Source organism: Ursus americanus, chromosome 20 (genome assembly GCF_024610735.1).
Source record: "Ursus americanus isolate L20-20 chromosome 20, mUrsAme1.1.p, whole genome shotgun sequence".
Taxonomy (NCBI): domain Eukaryota; kingdom Metazoa; phylum Chordata; class Mammalia; order Carnivora; family Ursidae; genus Ursus; species Ursus americanus.
In genome coordinates, this window is record NC_142146.1 from 41,592,391 (window position 1) to 41,616,047 (window position 23,657).

The 23,657-nt window shown below is 38.1% G+C and overlaps 1 protein-coding gene across 1 annotated transcript in view; it reads right to left on the minus strand.

Annotated features, from left to right (window-relative positions):
* Nucleotides 1-532: 532 nt before the first annotated feature.
* PLSCR4 (phospholipid scramblase 4) overlaps nt 533-23,657 on the minus strand; it is a 43,897-nt gene continuing 20,772 nt past the window's right edge. The window contains exons 3-11 of the mRNA XM_045813253.2: nt 22,493-22,726; nt 21,886-21,913; nt 20,869-20,979; nt 11,898-12,133; nt 9,194-9,236; nt 8,052-8,275; nt 5,499-5,660; nt 3,719-3,877; nt 533-2,857 (exon numbers count right to left, since the gene is read on the minus strand). Of these exons, the coding sequence (XP_045669209.1) occupies nt 2,810-2,857; nt 3,719-3,877; nt 5,499-5,660; nt 8,052-8,275; nt 9,194-9,236; nt 11,898-12,133; nt 20,869-20,979; nt 21,886-21,892 (990 nt within the window). The 5' untranslated portion in view covers nt 21,893-21,913; nt 22,493-22,726 and the 3' untranslated portion in view covers nt 533-2,809. The remainder of the gene's footprint in view (nt 2,858-3,718; nt 3,878-5,498; nt 5,661-8,051; nt 8,276-9,193; nt 9,237-11,897; nt 12,134-20,868; nt 20,980-21,885; nt 21,914-22,492; nt 22,727-23,657) is intronic.

Below are 23,657 nucleotides of genomic sequence, written 5' to 3' on the forward strand. Positions count from 1 at the left end.
TACCACTCATATTTCTACCAACCTCCTGTTCAGGATTACTTAGCTATTCTCTAAGAACATCGGGGCTTTCTCTACAGCTCTCTTTTCTTTCTGAGCTCTCACCAGAATCACCTTTAATGTTCTGTTAAAATGTCTAGGCTTTTTCTAAAATGCAACTCAAAACGCTTCCAGCTTCTACCCATCACCCAGTTCCAATGCTGCTTCCACATTTTTAGGTATTTCTTACAGCAGCACCCCCACTTCTCAGTACCAATTTCTGCCTTAATCCGTTTGGACAACAATCCTGTGGACTGGGTGGCTTAAACAACAAATATTTCTCTCTCACAGTTCTGGAAGCTGCGAAATCCAAGGTCAAGGTGCTGGCAGATTATAAGGATACTAATCCCATTTGTGAGGGAGGGCTCCACCAACATGACCTAACACCGACCAAACATCATCACATTGAGGTAATTCATAAGTTTGGGGTGGGGGGAGGGGTACAAGCATTCAGTCTATAGCAAAGACTCAATCACAAATCAAAAAATAAAAACTATTTTACTATAAACCATATATTTATTTAAAAGCCAAAAACAATAGATGAAGCATGAAAACACACAAATTTCAGAGTAGCTTTTGTTTTTAGTGAATTTGATCAATTTTACACAATGAAATACCATTAAGAAATACAGAAATTACAATATGAACTGTAGTATAAAAATATAAGACCATAGTATTACTTTTTGTTTTAAAGATTTTATTTATTTGTCAGAAAGAGAGAGAACTAGAAAGCACAAGCAGGGGGAGCAGCAGGCAGAGGGAGAAGCAGGCTCCCTGCTGAGCAAGGAACCCAATGTGGGGCTTGATCCCAGGACCCTGGGATCATGACCTAAGCCGAAGGCAGACGCTTAACCGACTGAGCCACCCAGGCGCCCCAAGACACACAGTATTACTTATAAAGAAAGTGGAATTATAACTGTAAGAGACAACTTAATACTACAAAAACTTTAAACAAATTTAAAATGTCGTATGTTAAAAATAAATTTTTTTTTAGTATTATGCAGCATGTCTTGGGATGTAGGGATATAGGCAAGTAAAAAGGAGGTTTATATGATAAACTTTCTCTATACTATTTGTCTGATTTCATATATAAAATGTCAAACATTATTATAGGAAATAATATATATGTCTAAGACTGCAATTATATTTTCAAATATAAGGTAATTATTTTTTTTTAGAAAGCAGCAGTTTTACATTTTTTTTAAAAAGCTAGTAGCACCTAAAAATAAAAATTATCAGAAACTGAGTAAAACAACTTTACCATAAAAGATAAATATAATTTTAAAATGAAGCACCTTTCTTTGACTTCAAGAGGAACTACGGGCAAAGGCCTTCATCTCTCAATAATTCCATCTGAGAACACTCAGGCTCGTTTTACTTAACGAGGAAAATACATTTCATTCAACATACTGGCTGTGTTGAAAGAACACAGTCCATGTCCAGATAGGAAGGTAGAGTGCAAAAGAGGCAGGCTGATTCATCAGTCTATTCACTAATAGACTACGCTCTTAACTAGCTACTAAAAACAGGTACGTTTGTACTTTAACTATGGTGATCCTACATAATTTTACTGTTAAACTATAGTTCACACAGAAGTAATATATGCTTGCTGTGTTTGCTGTGTTCTATTCTTTTCTTTGCATAGATATAGATTTATCTATCATCAGATAAAAAGCAGCGAAGAAATATTAAACAATGTGAAGATTTGTAGGTTTTGCTTTTACAAAGTGCTACACAGAATGTCACATTTCAAAATTTAGAAACAAAACTAACTCCAGCTATTAGAAAAACACGGTAATTATCAGGGATCTTTTTGAAAGGTAAAAAAACCCGATTATCGTCTCTGTGTCACATCAAATGAGATATGAAGGTTTGAAGGCAATCTTAGAGATTTGGCCAAACATATTTTAAATATAAGGCATCTGTGACCAAGAGAGATTCAATGGATTAAACGCAAGCTCCTTATAAGGGCGCTAATGTCTAAATTTCTCATCTGAGTAATTCTCTAAATTACTCAGAGATCTAGACTGGCTGTGGCCCATGTCACCTCTTTTCCTGATAGTCTGACCCTGACTCCATATACAGGCAGGTTCTGACTGACCATGCTAGTGAATGAGGGAGTATGCATGGAAAATATAAACCCTATGATTAAAAAAAAAAAAAGTTTTATTTGGTAATAAAATCAAAATTTCTATGGAAACTTAGAAACTTGCAAAACAAGGTTTTGATACATATGCACAAGTGAATTTTTCCTTGTACAATAAACATGCAGTATTTCTGTCTGCTTTCCTTTTTGTTTTTAAAGATTAAGAGTATCATTCTTTTCACCTGGAATTAAATTTGTCTTCAGTAACAGGACAAGAGGTAGGAGAGGTAGGACAGGGTTACGGATAAAAGCTCTATTACTCTATCTCAAAGATTGCTCTAAAAAGCTCACCATTTCATGACCTATTAATCTGAAACCACTGGGATTTGTTTTCCCTTACGTCATGGTAAAGCATTTTGAAACTCATTGTAATGTGTTTACTTGGTTAATGAGTCATAGCTTTTTCAAGGTGAACTCCTAGTCTACCAAGAGGACAAATGGACAGATAATCAATTGAAACATGTTTAGATTGTATTGCCCTCACACTCTTAGCCTGTTAGAGTGAATACCCAGTGAAAATAATCTGCAAAAGCAGACACATATATTTGCAAATAATTCAGGGGATTGTAAGCCCCATCCAACTTTTCTAATTTTTATTAGCCATTATTGCTGATTTGCTGTGTCCATCTATCTTGATGAATTTTGTGGTGGAGATCTTTCAAAATACATGAAGTCCTGAAATCAGAAAAAGAATTATACATACATATATAATATATATATAGAAAGATAACTGTACGTATATAGATACATACATAATTAGATGCAATGCATAGAGTATTACCCTTTATAATTTATCAGGTGATCATCATTCTAGTTAAGAATAAATAAATCTAATAAAACCTTTATGAAGAGGACCTGACATGAAGACCAGAAATTACAGACTTGGAACTTTTGTTAGCTAGTAACATTCCATCTGGGGGTACCGATTAACTAAATTTTCGTTGTTAAAAGGAAAAAAAAACTTGACAATCAATATTAAATATGTTAAATATGCCAATTGCAATATGTTAGCTACATTTTAAGGTAAACACATCCATTTTATTTCTGTGCCTGACTTATGAATATTAACCACTGATCAGTCATTAATACAGCAAGGGAACTTTACCTAACAAATCTAAGGAAGATACAACACCAAGGAGTCCAGTGACAGAGAGGCAGTAGGGTGGAGGGAAAGGACATCAGCTTTAGAGTTATTTACTTCATTAAGAAGTCCTAGGATAGGCATCTTTAAGTCATGGGAAAGACAAACAACATGCAATGAGGACAAGTACACCCACTGGATGCCCAATATCTCCAAGTACTCTTCTGGTCCCTTTATTCATATGAGGGCTCGTGTTCATTGCCCTGAAAAATATAAGTATTTTTATCTCCATTTTATAGGTAAGGCAAACAAGGCCTGGACGTGCTAAGCACTTTGTAAAACACGTAACTAGTAAGTGGCAGAGACAGGCATTGTTACTGCCTTTCTATCACACTACACTGCATCTCATCATAAAGAGTGATTCTCTCAAGACAACTCAGAAGCAAAAGACTTACAATGAGGAAGCAAGCTCCAAAAATCATGGCTTTCATCTTCACATCCAGGTCTAACGGGAAGTGAATTTCAAAGTGGTCAGCATCGCCCATTGCTGATAACAGACCGTTCCACTTCCTAATAATACTGCCGACGTTGGACATGCCATCAAGGGATTTGACCTAGAAAGATAAGAATGTGACTTTATGATGATTGAAAAATATTATACATATTATAATACATATTTCATTTCATATTCCATTCCTCTAATTAGCAGTTTACACTGCAAAAGCATAAATACAGAACAGGAAATTAATATAGTAATAATTACACTACTGTAATTTAATAACTATAAAGTAATACATTACTGTAAAGTAATAGGGAATTAGGGCCAAGAAGGCTTAAGTGCCTTGAAACTGGTTAATAACTGAGCTGCGGTATATCTGACAGTTCTCGGGCTGGAGTTCTTACTTCATCCTCAAATGAGTTATTAGGGACGTATGATTTGAATTGATTCTGAAATTCTTTTTCATATAGTGAAGGGTGGGAACTGGGGATTGGAAAGGAGTCTCTACAGTCTAGGGAAACACGTGAGCAAAAGTAAGGAAACAGTTCTATGTACTTCACAAATTTCAAAAAATCACTCAAGTTTTGTGGGCCAAATCCACCCTGTCTTCTTAAAGTATGTCAGAATCTCAAAGGGCTTTGGCTTGTAAAAGGGGGATTCTGGCACTTGCCAGAGGGAAAATACCCAAATATTAACTTCTGGTGATTGGAATGATCCCATACACCCACCCCTACACTTTGGCTTATCTACATTTTCTAGTTCTCTACACTGGTCTTTTAATAAATAAGCAATGCTTGAAGAACTAAAAAAAGTTTATTGGGTGTCATAGGAAATATCTGAATGAGCAACTTTAGATAATGAGCCTTGCTGAATTGTAAGGCATTCAAGAAGGATTCTCTAAGCAGCTCAGGAAATATTTCTAGGCATCGCCTTTGTCAGATTCATAGGATAATAAGCACGCATTTTGTACTCACTAAGATAGAGGCAAAACAAGAGGATTTTTCATTTTCCTGAGAAAATGTTATAACCTATTATGAGTTTTATCCATGTTATCAGTGTTATCCTCTCTCGTAAGGACACAGACAACTTCTACCATGCAAATAAACAATGTACACAATCTTGGGGGTGCTCCATATGTCCTGTGATGTGTTGGGCATTTCTGTTAATCAGGACCGACAATCCTGCAAATCTTTGGTAATAATGGTTAATTAAATATGACCAAGGGGCACCTGGGTGGCTCGGTTGTTAAGCATCTGCCTTTGGCTCAGGGCTTGATCCCAGAGTCCTGGGATCGAGCCCCACATCGGGCTCCCAGCCGCTGGGAGCTTGCTTCTTTCTCTCTCACTCCCCCTGCTTTTCCCTCTCTCGCTGACTGTCTCTCTCTCTCTGTCAAATAAAATAAATAAAATCTTCAAAAAAATAAATAAATAAAATAAATAAATACAACCAAGAATAAATAAATGGATTCCACCAGTCTCTTCTTTCAGGTTTAGTGCTTTAAATGGTTACTTCTTATCTTTATCAAACACTGAAATCATAAAAAAAATAGCTCGCACTTTGGAAAACAGTAAGCAATCCACGAACAGTAATTTGAAAATTATTTGATGTCAACCAATAACTCTTCCCCATTCTACTTTATTCATTCACATAAAAACATAATCTAAAACCAAATAATTCTAAGGTCTGTTAGTACATGTAGAAGAAATAGTAAAAATGTCATTTTTATATTTGTTTACCTCAAAAACCGAATCAGAACCACAGCCATAGGTGGAACACGGCCCACGTACTCTCATCACGTTTTCTCTCTTCTCGCTTTGGAGGCTGTAAACTGCCCTGCACAGGTTCCAGTGCTCCGCGACAAAGCCAATGGTGACACCGGGAGGGCACTGCACCTCCAGCTGCAGATGAAGACGTGACAGAGGGGAGGACGCTACAGAGATACCCATACGCATACACACCACCTAGATGTGCTCTTAAGTCTTTCACGGACTAGAAAAATTGTTACTGGAAGACAGCCTTCCATTTTACCCAGGCTCGCTCTTAGGGCTGTAGGTCAGAACAGCCTTGAGAGCGGAGGTCACATTTCCCTTTGGAACAAAGTGACTGCTTACCATACAACGGACAGTTCTCCAAGCTCACGACTGCTCAGCTGTGTGCAGCACCTGCGTGAGCTCCTCTGAGTCAACCTATAGAACCTGGGGGCACGGGGACCTACACCAACATACTGCTCAAGACACTCATGCTGTTTACTGTGCTGTGGTGAAGTTCTTTGTCTCTGCTCTAGGTGTCTCACGTCTTCCGGCACAATTCATGACAAAGCAAGCAAGGTAACTTCTTAGATTTAAATCACAGACATGACAATTATAAGAGAAATGGAAAAAGAGGCATTCTGAAAACTGAATATTGTGAAAACAACAGAATGTGTGAATGAATATATAAAGCCATTTTATTGATTGATTGATTTAAAGACTTTATTATTTGACAGAGCGAGAAAGCGCAAGTAGGGGAGCAGCAGAGGAGAGAAGGAGAAGCAGACTCCCCACTAAGCAGGGACCCCAGGATTATGGCCTGAACCAAAGGCAGATGCTTAACCAACTGAGCCACCCACACACTCCATAAAGCCATTTTAAAAAGAGTTTCAAAATTGTCCACTGCCCTGTTTTGGCTAAGCATCTCTACAATTCTCCTCTGTGAAGAACTAAGATCTTCATATTTAGTAATAACAAGAGTCAGAGTTCAAGTTCTACTGGTAGCTTTTCTGGTGTCATATATACTTTTCTAAGAGTTTCCACTAGGTCTCATCATGGGGCAGGACTACATAGCTTCATGAACTGTCAAATCAAGATATTTTTTTAAAAAGATTTTATTTATTTATTTGACAAAGAGAGAGCGAGCATAAGCGGGCAGAGAAGCAGGCAGAGGGAGAGGGGGAAGCAGGCTCCCCACTGAGCAGAGAACCCGATGTGGGGCTTGACCCCAAGACCGGGATCATGACCTGAGCAGAAGGCAGATGCTTAACCAACTGAGCCCCCAAGGGACCCCTCAAATCAAGATATTATTTAAAAAAAAAGATGTTATTGTTCATATATATACATTCACACATATACTTAAGAATATAAATTTGATAGCTGCCTAGGATTAAGATCTTATACAAGTTTAGGCCTCAGAGCTAAAGAAAAATAAAAACTGTATACAAGTAAACTACTTAAAAATTCATTTGAGAAGAAAATCCAACTCATGAATATGAAGAATTCCTACTATATCCAAAAGGACTCAGGATTAAAGGTGAAGATTCATCTCAAATAACAGGCTGTTATTACAAAAACAGTAACGAGAGAGGAGTAAGACTGGGAACAACATTCTCTGAGCACCGTGCTATCTGCCAGGTACTGTAATGAAGAGTTAACATTTACTTATTACTATTTAATCCTCAAAGCAATCCTGTGTGATAGATGCTATTATTATCTCCATCTTAAAGGAAATCAAAACACAGAGAAGGTTGTAAATAAATTAACATTTAGTAAGTGCTGGCACTTACTGTGTCTTCTAAATATCCCCATAATCCTATGGGGTATAGTTGTGCATAGTTTATGTGCAAGAGCATGGAGCTCCAAAGAAGTTAAGTAAATCGCACAATTTAAGTAGGTGACAAATCTAGAATTCAAAATTCTGGTGGACCTCTCGCTAAGGCTGCTTCATTTCCCTGCAGAGAACAACTTCCTAGAGCCACACAGGCTGTAGAAGAGCAACCCGACTGTAACTCAGAACGTCAGCTCTCTAGGTCCAGCACTCGGGGGCCTGTAACATCCTCATCAGGCACGTCATCTTTCTGAGCCACCCCTTCTTTATCTGTGGCAAGGTGTGGACTGGGATGGGGAGTGTAAAGTCATCCAAGGTCTCTTCCGATTCTAAAAGCATTCGATGATGTCTAGGGACATCTTACCCGGGGATATGTAGGTACGTTTAGACAAATGTACATGACTTCTGTTCTAGGTCATAGATACATTTCCAATTCAGTAGACACAACTGACAGAATTGTGGTCACTGAATAAATAACCCTAATTTGTGCCTGACCCACCAACTAGCGCCAGAAGACAAGACCCACAAGAAAAAGCCCTCTGTGATTTTCCTTGGGTGAAACAATGTGGCCTCCTTCCTCCCCACTCCCTTCTTTCATGCTGACCAGCAGACCCAGTGAAAATCCCCTCACTGTCATTCTGGAAGGAGCACAAGCGTGCTGTGAAGACTTGGATCAGAAGAAACCAGGGATAAGACCTGCATTCTCTGACCTCTTGCCTGGAGGAGGGACAACAGAGGCAACAGCAGGTGCATCTGAAAGGTCTCTGCATTGTCATGATTTCTCGGCCCATAAAGTCGGTGACCCGGAGGATGAAGGGCCTTAGTGTCCGATAAGCATTTCTGAAGTCATCTGTGTCTTCAGTTACGATGTAAACCATTTGGTCCAGGTTGTTTTTAATATCATATCTATTATTAGTTTCAAAAGATGTCATCACTAAAAAAATAAAATAAGAAAACCACTTTAAATTAGAAGCAGTTAAAATGGGCGTCAAGAAGTCCTTTTCTAGTATTTCTTAGGGGCTTAAAGCAAAATAGCTTTTTAAAAATTTAAAGTGAAATATTACAATTGATTAGGACACCAAAATGATTCAGATACCGAATAAATACCTGGTAATTTTGAAAATCTAAAACATTTAAGGAGATCAGTACAAAATGATTTTTAAAACTTTTCCATACAAATGCAAAGACTAAATCTATATTCCTGGAGTACCTGAATTTAGAAAACTTAAATTATAAAACCATGTAAATGAAATTATAGATTTTACCATAAAGTAGTCAGCTCAAGAAATATACTGAGATGGTTAGGGTCATTCATAATTGCAAACAGGAAAATGAACCAAGGAAACTCAGAGGCTCTGTGTGGTGGTCAAATGCATGTGCAGATCTGGTGGTAACGTGGGGGGTCAGTAATCTAGTGAGGATGAACTGAGATCAAGCAGTATGTTTACTGTGATTTCTTTTTACTTCTAAAGCAAGGGCACTGGACTAGAGCTTAGCAGATTTAGATTCTATTTCCAGCCCTACCACTGATTAGCTGACTGTGGGGCCCCCGGCTAATTCATTTAGTCTCTTGATTCCTTCTTTCCCTCTTCCATGAAACATGAATATGCGGAATGGGGGGGTTTGGCCAGATAAAATGTAAGTCTTTTTCAAGTCTAAGAACTTATGTATGATACATAAATAGATACAATTATACAAAATAATTCCCTTTATTACTTTCTTGAAGGGTAAAAGAAGATAGTCTTTTCCCTTTGAACCACTAAGAGATGATCAATATTAAGGAACTAGATATTGGGTAATGCAAATTTTCACCTGATTCAAATACTGCTGAACACTACAAAATTATACATACTTTCCAGAGGCTCAAAATGCTGAAGGACGTGTATGTTGTCCAACTGTTGGGATAGAACAAAGCAATTAGGAAAAATAGAAATAACATAATTAAATCAAATCAGTGTTAGAAAAGAAGCTGATGAGACAGGTATTAAAATGTATTAATTGATACCAAAATATCTTTTTGAAATTGAATGGAATAAAAAAATTATCAAGTGAAATTAGCCTATCTGTACCTAGTCAGCAGAGCTGTCCAGGTAGGAAAATCACTTTTCTCCACTTTAAAAGAAAGTTACCAAAAAAAAAAAAAAAAAAAGAAGTTGCCTGGTACATCAGAAAATCATCATCCTGCTATAGTAACAGCACCTAGAAGAAGCTGTGTTGATACAGACTGTTTCTAGCTCTGCCCCTACTCACTGGTCTCATTGACAGGTCACTCACACTCACAGCCTGGAGGTGCTCAGAAAGTTCAGGACGGAATAACACGGACCAGCCACAGAGGAAACTATTTTCTCAGTGGCTTAGGGAGAGCAAATCAGCCAGGGACCTCACACAGGAGTATCCAGCTTTACATTATTTTCACAGGTACCCCTGGAAGATGTTAACACACTGATTTCCACTCATTTGAGCTACTAATGCAAGGGTCTTCCCTGGGTGCATACTTTAATAAGGAGAGGGTCCACAAAGGCTGGAAGCATGTGATTAGGATTAGGGCAAAGAGGAAGAAACATTCTGGGATGGGATCTCTTGAAAAGGGTGTTGGGAATATCACCCGATAGACTCCTACCTTAACTTCACTTAGGAATCACTCTAAAGACAGTATGATGGGCTCATTACCTGATATACTTGAGAATATCCTAGCAGAAAAGAAGAAACCTCTTTGAGGACAGAGTAATTATATCTATATAACTTTAGGTAATATAGATCATTCCTAATCCCTGAGCCCAGAATATTGCCTGAAATGTCATATTTCACCAAATACTCATTGAATACATTAACTGATAAAAAAGTACATGAATGTGGTAATAATAGAAAGTTAAAAATAACTTAACCAGACATAAATATTTTGTGGTGTATGATTACAGGAGGATATGAAGAGGATACAATCCTTCCTTCATTAAAAACTTTTTCTTATATGAAAACACAGTCAGGTGAGGAGGTCTAACCATGTCTTCTAAAATGCCAAAAGTGGTCACTAAGGTGGTTTATACTTCCTTTAAAAATCCAGAATGTTAAAACCTAGAACTCAAAAATATTCACTGCTGATAAAAGCATCCACTGCTGAGCAAAATATTCTAAAGAAATAATGCCTGTTAATGTAAAAGAAGTTTGTCCAGTAAGACACTATGGTTGCTATGGCTCAGTTCTCTAACCAATTGGTGGAGTCACTGGCCAAGCCAATACTCTAGAAATAATATAATCCTGCTACTTTGAATGCTCCAGAATCTTGACAGTCCTGATAATGATTCATGGAATCTACATCAGAGATTGCAAAAAGGCGAGGATAAGGAAAATGATAAAGCAAATGGTTCTGTCTTCTGTTTGCATTTGAGGTGTTTCAACTAATAACATCCACAAGCTACCGCCCATTGGATGGGCCCTGTGTGCCAAAAATAGTAGGTGCACTATAAATCTTAGCTCCTGAAAAATTCTCCCAACCACCCAACGAGGTATGTATTGCTAGTACTATTTTATTGATGAGGAATTCAAGCACCAACAGTTACTGAAGGTAACTTATGAAAGTTACTGAAGGTTGCAGAGTGAGGAGGGAGTACAGCTAGAATTTAAAACCAGGTTTGCCTGGTTGCACACATTTTTGTTGCTTTTTTCACTTATTTTTTTAAATTCAAAACATCGCTGAAAGAGAAAACAGAATGCATAAAATATGTTCATTTAACTCCTTGTCAGAGTAATAGAAGGAATTTAAAACGTGGCAAATTAAGAAAACTGGCAAGTCCCTTGCTTATAATGTATTTCAACATCTCCTTTTTCTAAAACCAAACATAATTCAATAGGTTCTAAGGAACTTCCAGTACTTGCTTCATCTAGTTTTCATTAAGCAATTCTTTTGAGTCTCTGACATGTGGTTTTAAGCGATACCGTTTGGTACATGGCTTTGACATACTGCCCCAGTTCCTGAGCCGGATATCCTGATAGCTTCAGAATGTCTACAGGGATGGAATAAGAATTCACTGTGTTGTGGGAAGAGGGGTCTCTGGAATTTGGCCTGAAGCAAAACCCTTGGTAGTTCTCTTTTTATTGACATTTTATGTTTGGAGGGTGGCAGGAGTGGCTAATGAAAATTGTGGGTAATGAGAAAAAGGGATGGGCAGAGGCACTCAGTGACTCGTTGACGGTCTACTGTTCTGCTCTACTGTTGCTGTTCTTGGTGTTAACTCTTCTATGCAAACACCTCATCTAGCATCTTCCATAGTTTTTCCTCTGCTCCTGTTTTTTAAACTGCCTTCCCCAGGACACCTTACATATCTTAAAATTCAGCATACATCCTTTAGAAAGCCTACCGATCCCACCAAATACATTCCTGCACTCATTTTCCCTTCACGTATCTGAAATCAGTACCACCACTCCTACGGTCTCACAAACAGGACCCTTGTCATCACTGACCCATCACCTTCATCCGCTCTATCCAGCTCTGGATCTCTTTTTGTCAGATCCCCAGTCATGTTTCATATAAGAAAATTATTTGGATTTGTGTGGAGTACCTGGGTTAAGTATTCCAGACCAGGAGGACAGTTTGGCATAAGAGCAGGCCCTGGCATCCATGTGATTGGAACAGGTTGATTTGGCATATGATATTTGCCAGGCTGGTACTGGATAGGATGGATACCACCAGGTAGCTGGTACGAGGGAAAGGCACAGGGCTGCTGCGGACTGTAGTATCCCACAGGCAAGCCTCCTGGGTAGCCTGCAGGTGGAGGGACAGCTAGTCCAGGGGCTCCTGTACCCAAAAACAAAGGAAAATGTTATACACTACTAACACTGTAACACATTGCAAGTTAGAATGACCTTTTACATGAAAAATATATGTGCCACACAACACCCACTTTGGGATAAAACACGACCCATTTTCTGAATGTGTACCATGCACAAACAATGTACTAAGTAAGGGGCTTTATGTATTAACTCATTTAATCCTCTTAAAGGTTCCTCATCCCTGATTGTAAGATAATTATTCTACACAGAGGTGTAGAGATAAGGTCTGAAACATCAAGTAACATGTTGGCTTCTCTGTAATAGGTTTCTCCCTTGGAGATAATATACCTACTTCACTAGGCTGTAGTGGGATTAGCACAGGACTTAGCACATAATTAGCACTGTACATTTATGTTATTAAGTTTACTGTTGTTTTTGTTTAGGGTCACAAAGATAGTAACTTTAAAGGGATGTTTTTAATGATAGCTATGTAATTCCAGAATAGTTTCATCACTCCAGAAAGCAAGCCCACACGCATTACCAGTTATTTCCCATCTTCTGCTCCAGCCCCTGGAAACCATGTCACTACAGACTTCCCTAGCCTGGACATTCCATATAAACGAAATTGGGTAACATGTAGCCTTTGTGTCTGGTTTCTTTGACTTAGCATGATATTTTCAAGGCTCATCCATGTTGTAGCATGTACTAGTAGTTCATTCCTTTTCATGGCTGATATTTCATTGCATGGACAAATCACTTTTTATGTATTCATTAATCAACCGATTAATGATTTGGGTTGTGTCTACTTTTTGGCTACTATTTGTAATAACACTGCTGTGAAATTAGTGTAAATTTTGGTGTGAACATAAGTTTTCAATTCTCGAGTAGGAATGGAATTAGCCTTAACGTTTTGAGGGAATGCCAAACTGTTTTCCGAAGTGGCTTCACTGTTTTACACTCCTACTGCTGAACTCACTTATTAGTGCTAGTTGTGTGTGCATGTATGCGTGTATCCCTTAGGATGTTCTACATACAAGATGACGTCATCTGCAAATAGAGATAGCTTTACTTCTTCCTTTCCAATCTGGATGACTTTTATTACTTTTCCTTGCCGAACTGCCCTGGCTAAAACCTCCAGTACAATGTTGAATATAAGTGGCATGAGGCGATATCCTGTCTTGTTCTTGACTTTAGGGGGAATGCTTTTGGCTTTTGCTATTAAGCATGATGCTTTTCATAGATGCCTTTTATTAAGTTGAGGAAGTTCCCTCCTATTCCTAGTTTGTTAAGTGTTTTTAATTATGCAGGATGTTTCACTTTGTCAAATACTTTTTCTCTATCTATTGATATGATCATATGATTTTTGTACTATATTCCATTAATATGGTACATACATTGACTGATTTTCGAATGATAAACCAATCTCTCATACTTGGGACAAACTGCATTTGGTCATAGTATATAATCCCTATTATATATTGCTGGATTTGGTTACTACATTGCTAGAATTCTGTGGAGCATTTTTGCATCTGTATTAATTTATAAGGAATATTGCTCTATAGTTTTCATTTCTTGTGATGTCTTTGTCTGATTTTGCTAGTAGGGTACTACTGGCTTCACAGAATGGGCTGGGAAATAAGTGTTCACCATTCTTACATTTCTTGTAAAGGGCTGGTATTAAACCCTTCATTAAGCATTTGGTAGAATTCATGAAGCCATCCAGACCTGGGCTTTACTTTGTCAGAAATTTTTAAATGACTAATTCAATCTCTTGCTATATAGCTCTATTCAGGTTTTCTATTTCTTGAAGTCGGTTTCAGTTGTTTGTGTTTTTCTACGAATTTGTCCATTTCATCTAGGTTTTCCAGTTTGTTGGTATGAAACTGTTCATAGTATTCTCTTGTAATACATTTTAATTTTTATAAGCTTGTTAGTAATGTCTCCATTTTCACTCTTGATATTAACACTTTGAGTCTATTTTTTTTTTTTTCTTGGTCAGTCTAGCTTAAGATTTCTCAATTTTGTTGATATTTTCAAAGACCCAACTTTTGGTTTTGTCAGTTTGGCCTATTGCTTTTCCTTTCTTTATTTCATTTACTTCTACTTTAAAATTCTGTTATTTCCTCCTACTTGCTTAGGGTTTGGCTTCTCTCTAAGGTGGAAAGTTGGGTTACTATTTGAGGTCTTTCTTCTTTTTTAATATAGGTGTTGATAGTTATAAATTTCTCTCTATGCTGTGTTTCTCTTTTTAAAGATTTATTTACTTATTAGAGAGAGAGACAGAGAGGGGAGGGGTAGAGAGGAAGAGAGGGAGAGACAATCTGAAGCAGATTCCCTGCTGAGCACAGAGCCCGATGTGGAGCTTAATCTCACAACCCTGAGATCATGACCCGAACTGAAATTAAGAGTCAGATGCCCAACCGAGTCACCCAGGCACCCCTCTCTATGCTCTGTTTTAGCTGTATCCCATAAGGGATATTGAGGTTTGGTATACTGAGGTTTTATTTACTCAAAAGTATTTTCCAATTCCTCTTGTAATTTCTTTCTGTCCTTTTGCTTATTTAAGGGTGTGTTAATTTCCTCAGATTTCCCAACTTTCTTTCTATTTTTATTGATTACTAATTTTATTCCATTGTGAAATCAATATGATTTCAGTTTTAAATTTATGAGACTTGTTTTTTGGCTTAATCAGTAATCTCTCTTGGAGAATGTCCCATGTGCACTTGGGAAGAATGTATATTCCACTGTTGTTGGGTAGAGTGAACTATACGTGTCTATGTTTAATTTGGTGTATAATATTTCCCTTTTGACCTTCTGTTTAGTTGTTCTATCCATTACTGTAAGTGGGGTACTGCAGTCTCCAACTCTTATTTACTGAAATGTCTATTTTACTCTTGAATTCCGTCATTTTTTGCTTCATATATTTTGGAGCTCTGTTTTTAGATGTATACATGTATATAATTGTTATGTCTTCTGATGGATTGACACTTCTATTATTGTAAAATGTTCTTCATCTCTAGTAACAATTTTTGCCTTAAGGTATATTTTGTCTGATATAAGTATAGCTATTTCACTAATTCTTAACAACGAAGTTTGAGAAACATTGTTCTAATATAGTGTTTTACAATCTGTACATACAATCTGTGAGCTGTGAAATCAATTTAATGATTCACAATTAAAAATTTTTAAAATAAAATTTACTACACTAGAATAAAATAAAATAGAAAAAAATCAAACTGTATTTCCCACATGCTGCATACTCACTGTATTGAATATTGCTTGGTGAAATGTTATATATAGCATATATATATTACATATATATAAATATTTTTATATATAAATATATACATACATATATATCGTTTACTCTGGGTCACAGCAGATTGTCATCAAGAATGTTTAAGGGGGGACGCCTGGGTGGCACAGCGGTTAAACGTCTGCCTTCGGCTCAGGGCGTGATCCTGGTGTTATGGGATCGAGCCCCGCATCAGGCTCCTCTGCTATGAGCCTGCTTCTTCCTCTCCCACTCCCCCTGCTTGTGTTCCCTCTCTCGCTGGCTGTCTCTATCTCTGTCAAATAAATAAATAAAATCTTTTAAAAAAAAAATGTTTAAGGGGGCGCCTGGCTGGTTCAGTCAGTAGAGCATGTGAATCTCAATCTTGGGGCTGAGTTTGAGCCCTATGGTGGGTGTAGAGATTACTTTAAAAAAATTTAAAGAAAGAATGTTTGAAAGCCAGTGATTTAAAGACCCTTTTGTTAAACCAACATACAAAAGAAAAGATCCTATTTTAGAAAGGGAAAGATGGAGACAATGTCACAAAACTGTGATGCATAATCACATAGGAGTTTGTTTTCACCATGGTTGCAAATAGTTTTGTGGATCTTCTCCTTGAAGGGAAAAAACAAATCTTCTGTAAATACAGGTTAAACTGAGTTTCTTTCTGAAAATTGCTACTTGTCTATAAAATTCCTGTTTATAATGTGTGTATGTGCATGTATCTTTGTTTTCTTACACTGGGATGTTGGTCCAGAAGACAGCAAGGGATGTCAGAAGCCGAGATTCATCTCCTGTCTGAGTAAGTGCACTAAAGGGAACAAGCCTGGGAGAGCTGTAGCTTGGGTTGTGATGCTGAAGGCCCATAAATGCTGTCTTAGTTCCCAAAGTAACCCAGGCTCTGGGCCTGTGGCTCTACAGACAGGGGAATCCGGTATCTTTCTGTAATCAGAAAGCAATGCCACACAGCTGTGCAGGGCAGGGACTGGTATTTCCTGAAAAATGGCAACAGTGCATTGGTGGCTGTTCTTTGAAAAGGTCCCTCCTACAGAATGAAAAAGACCTGAGAGAGTGGGGTAAGATGGAGACTACGCTCTCTCTTGGAGAACCCAAATAACTGGATCCTGGACACCATGCACACCAGGAAGGAGCTCCTGCTGGAGGAGACTAGTAATAGTTAATACTTGTTGAGCTTTTATTGTGGTCCAGGCACTACTATAACTATTTTACATGTATTAAATCTTGTAATCTAGGCATCAACCTTATGTGGCAGGGACTATTACTATTACCCTTAATTTACAGAGGAGAAAACTGAGGCATAGGAGGATAAGTAACTTGCTAAAGAATCAATAATGTCAATATGTGACACAGTCAGAATTAAAACTCAAGCATTCTGACTGCGGAGGCACCCTTGATTAAATTATGCTAATACTCCCGTTAGATCAGAGAGGCGTGGAACATCCAAAATAGGACTCTATGGATGGCCGTGAAACTACAGACTAGAAGAGCAACTCCAGCTGGCAGCTGTTTTTTTAGGCCTTAAGTTTTGTGTGCATATGCATTTGCGTGCGCACACACACACACACCTCTCCTAGGGGATGTCACAGAAATAACAGCTTAGCTGGCAGAAAGCTGGCTTCAGAAAGAGCTAGTGGTCACCAACATAGAGGCAAAGCAGTGGTCTGGGGTCAGCCCATGCTGAGGAAACCAGCCACCACCAGGAAGGGACATTCCCCAAGACTTCCAGAAGTTGTCTGGGATGAGAAATAAATACAGATCGTACTTCCTGAAAGGCAAATTGGACAGAGGGTCAGATTCCAGTGATTTGGGCACTAAAGGGAGGAGTGGCTGTTGATGCTCATGAAGCCTGGGACGTTCTGGTTACTCGTCAAAACCCCACTCAGAAGCATCGTGAATTGTGGAACTATTTCTTCTAATACTGACAACAAAGTCATGAAATAAATCAGACATTTCTTTATTTGGGAAACATTCCACAATGCCATCTCAAGGACCAGCTGCTGTGCTTGCTGCTAGACACAGAAAGATGTAGAAAGACATGTCTGTCTTTGAGGACACTCAGTTCTGCAGAAAATACACAGATTTTTTTTTGAAAACGTGAATGGTTATCATGAGGCAAGTAACTCATGGGATCAGGGATAGATTCATAGTGTGTGAAGAGATTAGAGAGGAAGGGTGCTCAACCTAGGCAGAGAAGGTACCCTATGATGTGAGTGCTGACCTGTTAGACCCAGCCAGCACCTCCACAATGGGCAAAGGTTTTGCAGGGAGAGTAGGTGCAAAATGAACAGTTGCACAGAGGAGGCTCAGTATTGCAAGCGGTCAAGGCTACGTATAGAGATTTAGCAGACAGGCTAGAAAGGAAGGTGGGGAGGGGGTGAAGATTATGAAAGACCTATACTCTGTGCAAAGAGTAAACTGTATACCAATAAAATAGAAAGTGAAGTAATTGGACTTACACTTAGAACCTCTATGAACGAGGTTCAGTTAGGCAGGAGGTGCCTACAGGAGTGCAGACGGAAGGCAAGTTAATTTGTAATGTAAGGAGGAGTAAGTGGAAGAGTAATAAGCAACACTGAAAAGATAGTCCTGTCTCAGTAACAGACTGGATATGAGGGAAGATTCTCAAGTTCTGAGGTGGGTCCCTGCAATCTCCAGAGGACGGAAAGAATAGAGAGTATGTGCTCTGGAGCGACGTGCCAAAGTTGAATCGCAGACCACTGAGTTTGAGATCCAGGGTCCTTCCAGGGCAAATGGTCTCTAGGCAGTTGGAAATGCAGGTTCAGAGCACAGGAGACTGATATGGGTGGGTGCTAAGGGATTCTTAAGTGGTTAAAGGCAAATTACCAAGATCAGGAGAGTGTGTAAAAAGGTTCGGCGAATGGGCTAGGTCGAAGAGGGAGACAAGGCAGGGCAGGGGAGTGGCCCAACCTTGGGGAACACCAGTTCTTAAGGATAGAAGACAACCTTGGGGAACACCAGTTCTTAAGGATAGAAGACGTATAGGTGTTGACAGAGAGTGAGAGTCAGGAGAGACTAAAGGAAAAATAATAGTAACTAGAAACAATGTCAAATTAGAGCTACCTGAGAAAAAACAAAAACAAAAAACTCTAGTGTCTTTAGAACAAATGGAAGAAATTACATGTTTCAGTTTGTCATGAAGAATATACTTCAATTCATTTAAGAACTGTGTTTAAGAGAGTACCCAAATTAGACTGGAAATCAGATATCCCTACCCCTTTTTCTGAACTATTAAAAACAATTCAACTAAAAGTCATATAATGATCTTAAGAATACTGTTTTATCACCTCAGTGAGTTGCTTAATTCTTATATTAGCCATGTGATTTTAACCTAAAAGTACCTCATGTAATAAAATTTGAGGATCAATAAATTAGAAAATTATAGTTTAGATTATGGGGCTATTCAGCAGAGATTATATTTCTAAGAAAAATTATATACATGTTTATGTAATCAAATGATTTTTGTTATATTTATTACTCACAGATGTTATGAGAGCTGAAGGAATAAACATGATCAAATTATGTGTGGTAAACAGTATATTATATTCCCCTTTGAGCTTTGAAATTACCATTAAGGATACTGATTGGTTCTGTAGGAAACCAAAACAAAGCAAAATGGTTAATTCTGTGTAACTATAATATCTCATATTTATTTACATAAATAACTCTGTTATGGAGCGTTGTCCTACCAATACTAGTGTGAAAAATACCGCTTTGTGGGATTTGTATCTTCTCGGTTATTTTGAATACTATCATCCTTTTTTATTTCAAGAAATTATGTCATTTCTTTTCTTTAAATAGACTACATGTAACAAAAGTGTCTTTATTAGCTATTCTTTCACACATACTTGGGACAAAATTATTTTCAGTGGGAACACATGGCCAGTACTCTAATGCAAGTAGAAATTAAATAACTGAATTTAAAGAAATTATTTAAAGCCAAATACTTTATAGTATTTCAAGTTCCTTCATGTGAATAACATAAATAATTCTTAAGTAAGTATATAGTTCAGCCACTAGGTGGCGATCACAGTGAATTTTTGTTACTGTATTTCATAACTGAAAATTCAGTTCTGTGCCCTGCACTATCATCTTTTTCAACTTATCTAGTCATTTGATTTGAATGCTATATCCTATGCTCTTGCTAATTTTTTGATACGAGGAATAGGTACTTTCCCAGACGAACAGAACATGACTTAGCCAATGCAACTTAGAAATGGTAGAGCCTCTGTTCTAGTGGAATCTAGGTTCTTGGATACAGAGCGATCCATGAATTAGGAGAAATGGTCAGATATAGCGTGATTATAATGTAGGACTGTCAAGACCTTGGATTTAGCGGGAGTTGAGCCAGTAATGGCATTATATTGGATCAGATATGCATACATACAAGGGAAACGGGAAAAGGAAGCCCTGCTGTTTTCAGAAAACACTGCAAGAGCAGAGGTTAACTGAGCTCCATGGATCGTAAGTCGAGAGCCAAAACAACATTTTTACCATTATCCTGTGGGTACTGGGGAGTCTTCTCCTCTTTCACAGACTAACTCAATGGTTTCTACCTCTAAATATACACTTAACTATATATTTAGAGAAATGCTGCTACACCTTAACTATCATTTTCTAAGTCACTGAAATGTATTTGCATACAACCACGATCATTTCCGTCCTTACTTCAAAAGTATATTTCTAATTTAAAAAATTTTACACACTGCCTAATTACTTTCTAAAAAGACTGTAACTCAGATTTCCACTAGCATTATGAGTATTCATTTCACTGAGTCACCACCAATAGTGCATTCAGACTTATATAAATATTTGTATAAGTACTTAATCAGCACTCAAGGCCATTCACCTCCATTTCTCCATTTGTCCCATATATGTCTCCTGCCAGACTTTCATGACCTTGGCCCTTTTAAAAAAAAATTTCAATTCAATTAATTAACATATAGTGTATAATTAGTTTTACAGGTAGAAGTCAGTGATTCATCAGTCTTACATAATACCCAGTGTTCATTACACACCATGAGCCCTCCTTAATGTCCATCATGAGCTACCCCATCCCCACCCGACCTTGTGCTTTTGTAAATACAGCTCCTTCTGCCAGAAAGGCCCTTCCTCCTTTTCTTTGAGTGAGAAACTCCTTATCAAGCCAGAAATATCTGACTTCCTCAGTTATATCTTCCCTCAAATCCCTGGTAGAGTCAGTTACTGCCCTACAACATTCTCTTCGTATTTTTCTAACATAGTGAAGACAATGCCATCAGTGTTTGAATAACTTCCTTCCTCAGCAGCCTACAAATATATTCTAATGGACATCTAGTAAACTACTTGGCATCCTGGAGGCATTCAATACTTATTTACTGAATCACTCAATTACTTACTTCTAAAAGCAATCTTGACTACTAGTATGGTTTCCCAGAGAGGTGAAGTATCTTTCTGATTTAACCCACCTGGTATAAAATGGGAACTGTAGTCAGGCGGAGCATCAGGCCTTGGGTCAGGAGACTTTATCTGATTCTCCGTTTCATCTGTAGGTTGCTCAGGGGCGGTGGGGACCACACCTTGGGAGAAGAGGTAGAGGGGACATGATTTATAATGGAAGTGATAACGTGGTAAGAGAATATATTCACTTTTTCTTATCAATGAATGTAAATAATATGAAATACACTCATATTCTTACAAGACACATAGCTCGTGTATATTAGGTATTAACCTATTAATATATATTGATGAATTTTCAGGCTGAATATATATTTTTTTCTTTTTAAACAAAGCAATTATTCATATTGTGCTATGATCAGAGCCACACCCTTTCATGCTCATGGTTCAGCTGACCGCATGTAGCAATGGTGCCACACACGACTCAGTTCGAGGCCGTTTTATCTACCTCTCCAGGGAAAGTGATCTCCGTCACTATAGCTGCAGCAAGGGGGGGACTGAACTCACTTTCCATGATGCTATCTTCTCCCCTGTTGCGATTAGAGACATGTCTCCCTGTACTCACTACAAGGAAAAATTCTGATTCTCCTCTGATTTTTATCTCTGAAAAACACGAATCCCACAAATGTGGTGTTTCTCTCCTTCCATCATCTCCTGCACTGCTTGAAAATGTAGGACCTGATTCTGAGCCCTTCTCTATATGGGCAGGCTGTCACTACAGGCCTCTTATTACTACTGCCCCTCTTTGCATACTTACTTTCTTACTTTTTCCTTTACTTAATTCTCCCCACATACTTTAGAGATCTTTCAGTACACACGTGCCAATATAAATCCCTTTTAATCTGTTTCTCTCAAAGATAGATAGAAATGTGCATACATATAAATGAACACATATATGTTTTCTCCAAATGCTAAATAACAATAAAAAAAAGAACTTCAAAAGGAAATAAACTCCAATTTTTAAGGAAAATATCACATAATTCACATTTGAAAATAAGGTATATTAAAATTTATTCATAAAATCTTACCTGACATTTTGAAGAATTTCACTTAGTCCTACAAAACAAAACATTTTAATACCTTAAGATAGATATATATAGTTACTATTATTACTTAGTGATACATGTAAAAATCTGTAATTTTTTTAGTTGTTAGTTACCTTTAATTCATTCCTTCATTATGTCAACAAATACTTACTAAGCACTTATTATATATCAGGCACTAACATAGATGTTGAAAATGCAGTAATCAGAAAAACAGGTGCCCATCCATCATGCTGGAGATTATATTTTAGTGGCATGAGATTAAAAACACATTAACAAATATTTTAAGATTATATGTGGATAGTACAGATACATAAAGAAAACAAAGTAAAAAGTTCAGGAAAAACATGGATGGGGGTCCCAGGAGGTTCAGGGAAAGCCTCTCTCAGGAGATAACCTTCGAGCCGTTTGAACCAGGAAAGGAGGCCTGACACTACAAATGTAGGAACGGAGTTCTAGGAAAACAGGCAATACGTGCAAAGGCCCCGAGATGGCACTGAGCTTGCAGTACTCAAGGGTGAGGAAGAGGCGTGACTGGGACACAAGGACTGAAGAGAAGAGAGTGAAGAGATGGAGACAAGTCTGATCCTACCGGAAGACCGAGGCAAGACCGAGCAATTGCTGTAATTGCAGCTGGGCAGTCTTCGGAGGACTTTAATCAGTGGAGTGATGAGAGCTGATTTATACTTTCTCTTGAAGGGGCAAGAGTGGAAGCAGTGAGGATGGGATGGCAGCCGAAATCCAGGTGAGACCGATGCTGGCTTAGACCGGGGAGGCCACCCTGGAGAGGGTGATGCGTGGTCAGGAGCAGAAGCTACAGGAGCTGCTGATGGACGAAGGAAGAGAGGAGTCAAGGATGAGTGTCGGTTTTCAGGCCAGGGTACCGGAGCTGATGACTGTGCCATTAACTGAACTAGAGAGGAAGATGGTGGGGAAATGGTGGGGACTGGGGAGGGTAGGAATCAAAAGCTCAAAACAGGCATGTTTGGTTTAAGAAGAGACCAAAAGAAGTTTATTTTATTTAAATAAACAGTATATATATGAAAACATTATGAGTATAACTCAAGAGAAGTAAAATAGAGGTTGAGATGAGATTTGAAACAAAGGGTGGGGGAGAGATTTCATGGATTCCTTCAAGATTGAAAAAAAAGTCATTATCAGAGAAAGCAATTTCAGGATTTCTGAGTTCTGGATGATAACAATGAACAACATCAACAAAGGCTATAATTTACTGAATGCTTATCTAATGTCAGGCAAAGCATTGAATACTTTCCATATCTTTAATTATATTATCTGTCTCATATATAAATAGCCACCCTGCTAAAATCAAGTACTTTTAAATCCAGTCTGTTTTGGATTTTCTTTTCAATGTGTCATTCTGTTTATCAGATTACAAAATGGGATCATTTATGCAGTTCAAGCTGAGAAGAAAGTCACCAATATAGATGAGGTATGTCAAAGAAACTTTAGATTACCATATAAGACAGTAGACAATATGGATACTGAGTTGACTCAATATATGTAGATTTCCAGCTCAAATGACTGTCTTGCCAAGCATGGATCAGAATCCCACCAGTCTTGCACCATTTCCACTCACCTCTGGAACTAGAGCTAGTTGTACAAAGTCCTATGTGTCTTAAAGGTTAAAGAAGTATTCGGGTGGAGGGGCACCTGGTGGCTCAGATGGTTAAGCCTCTGCCTTCAGCTCAGGTCATGATCTCCAGGTTCTGGGATCGAGCCCCACGTCAGGCTCCCAG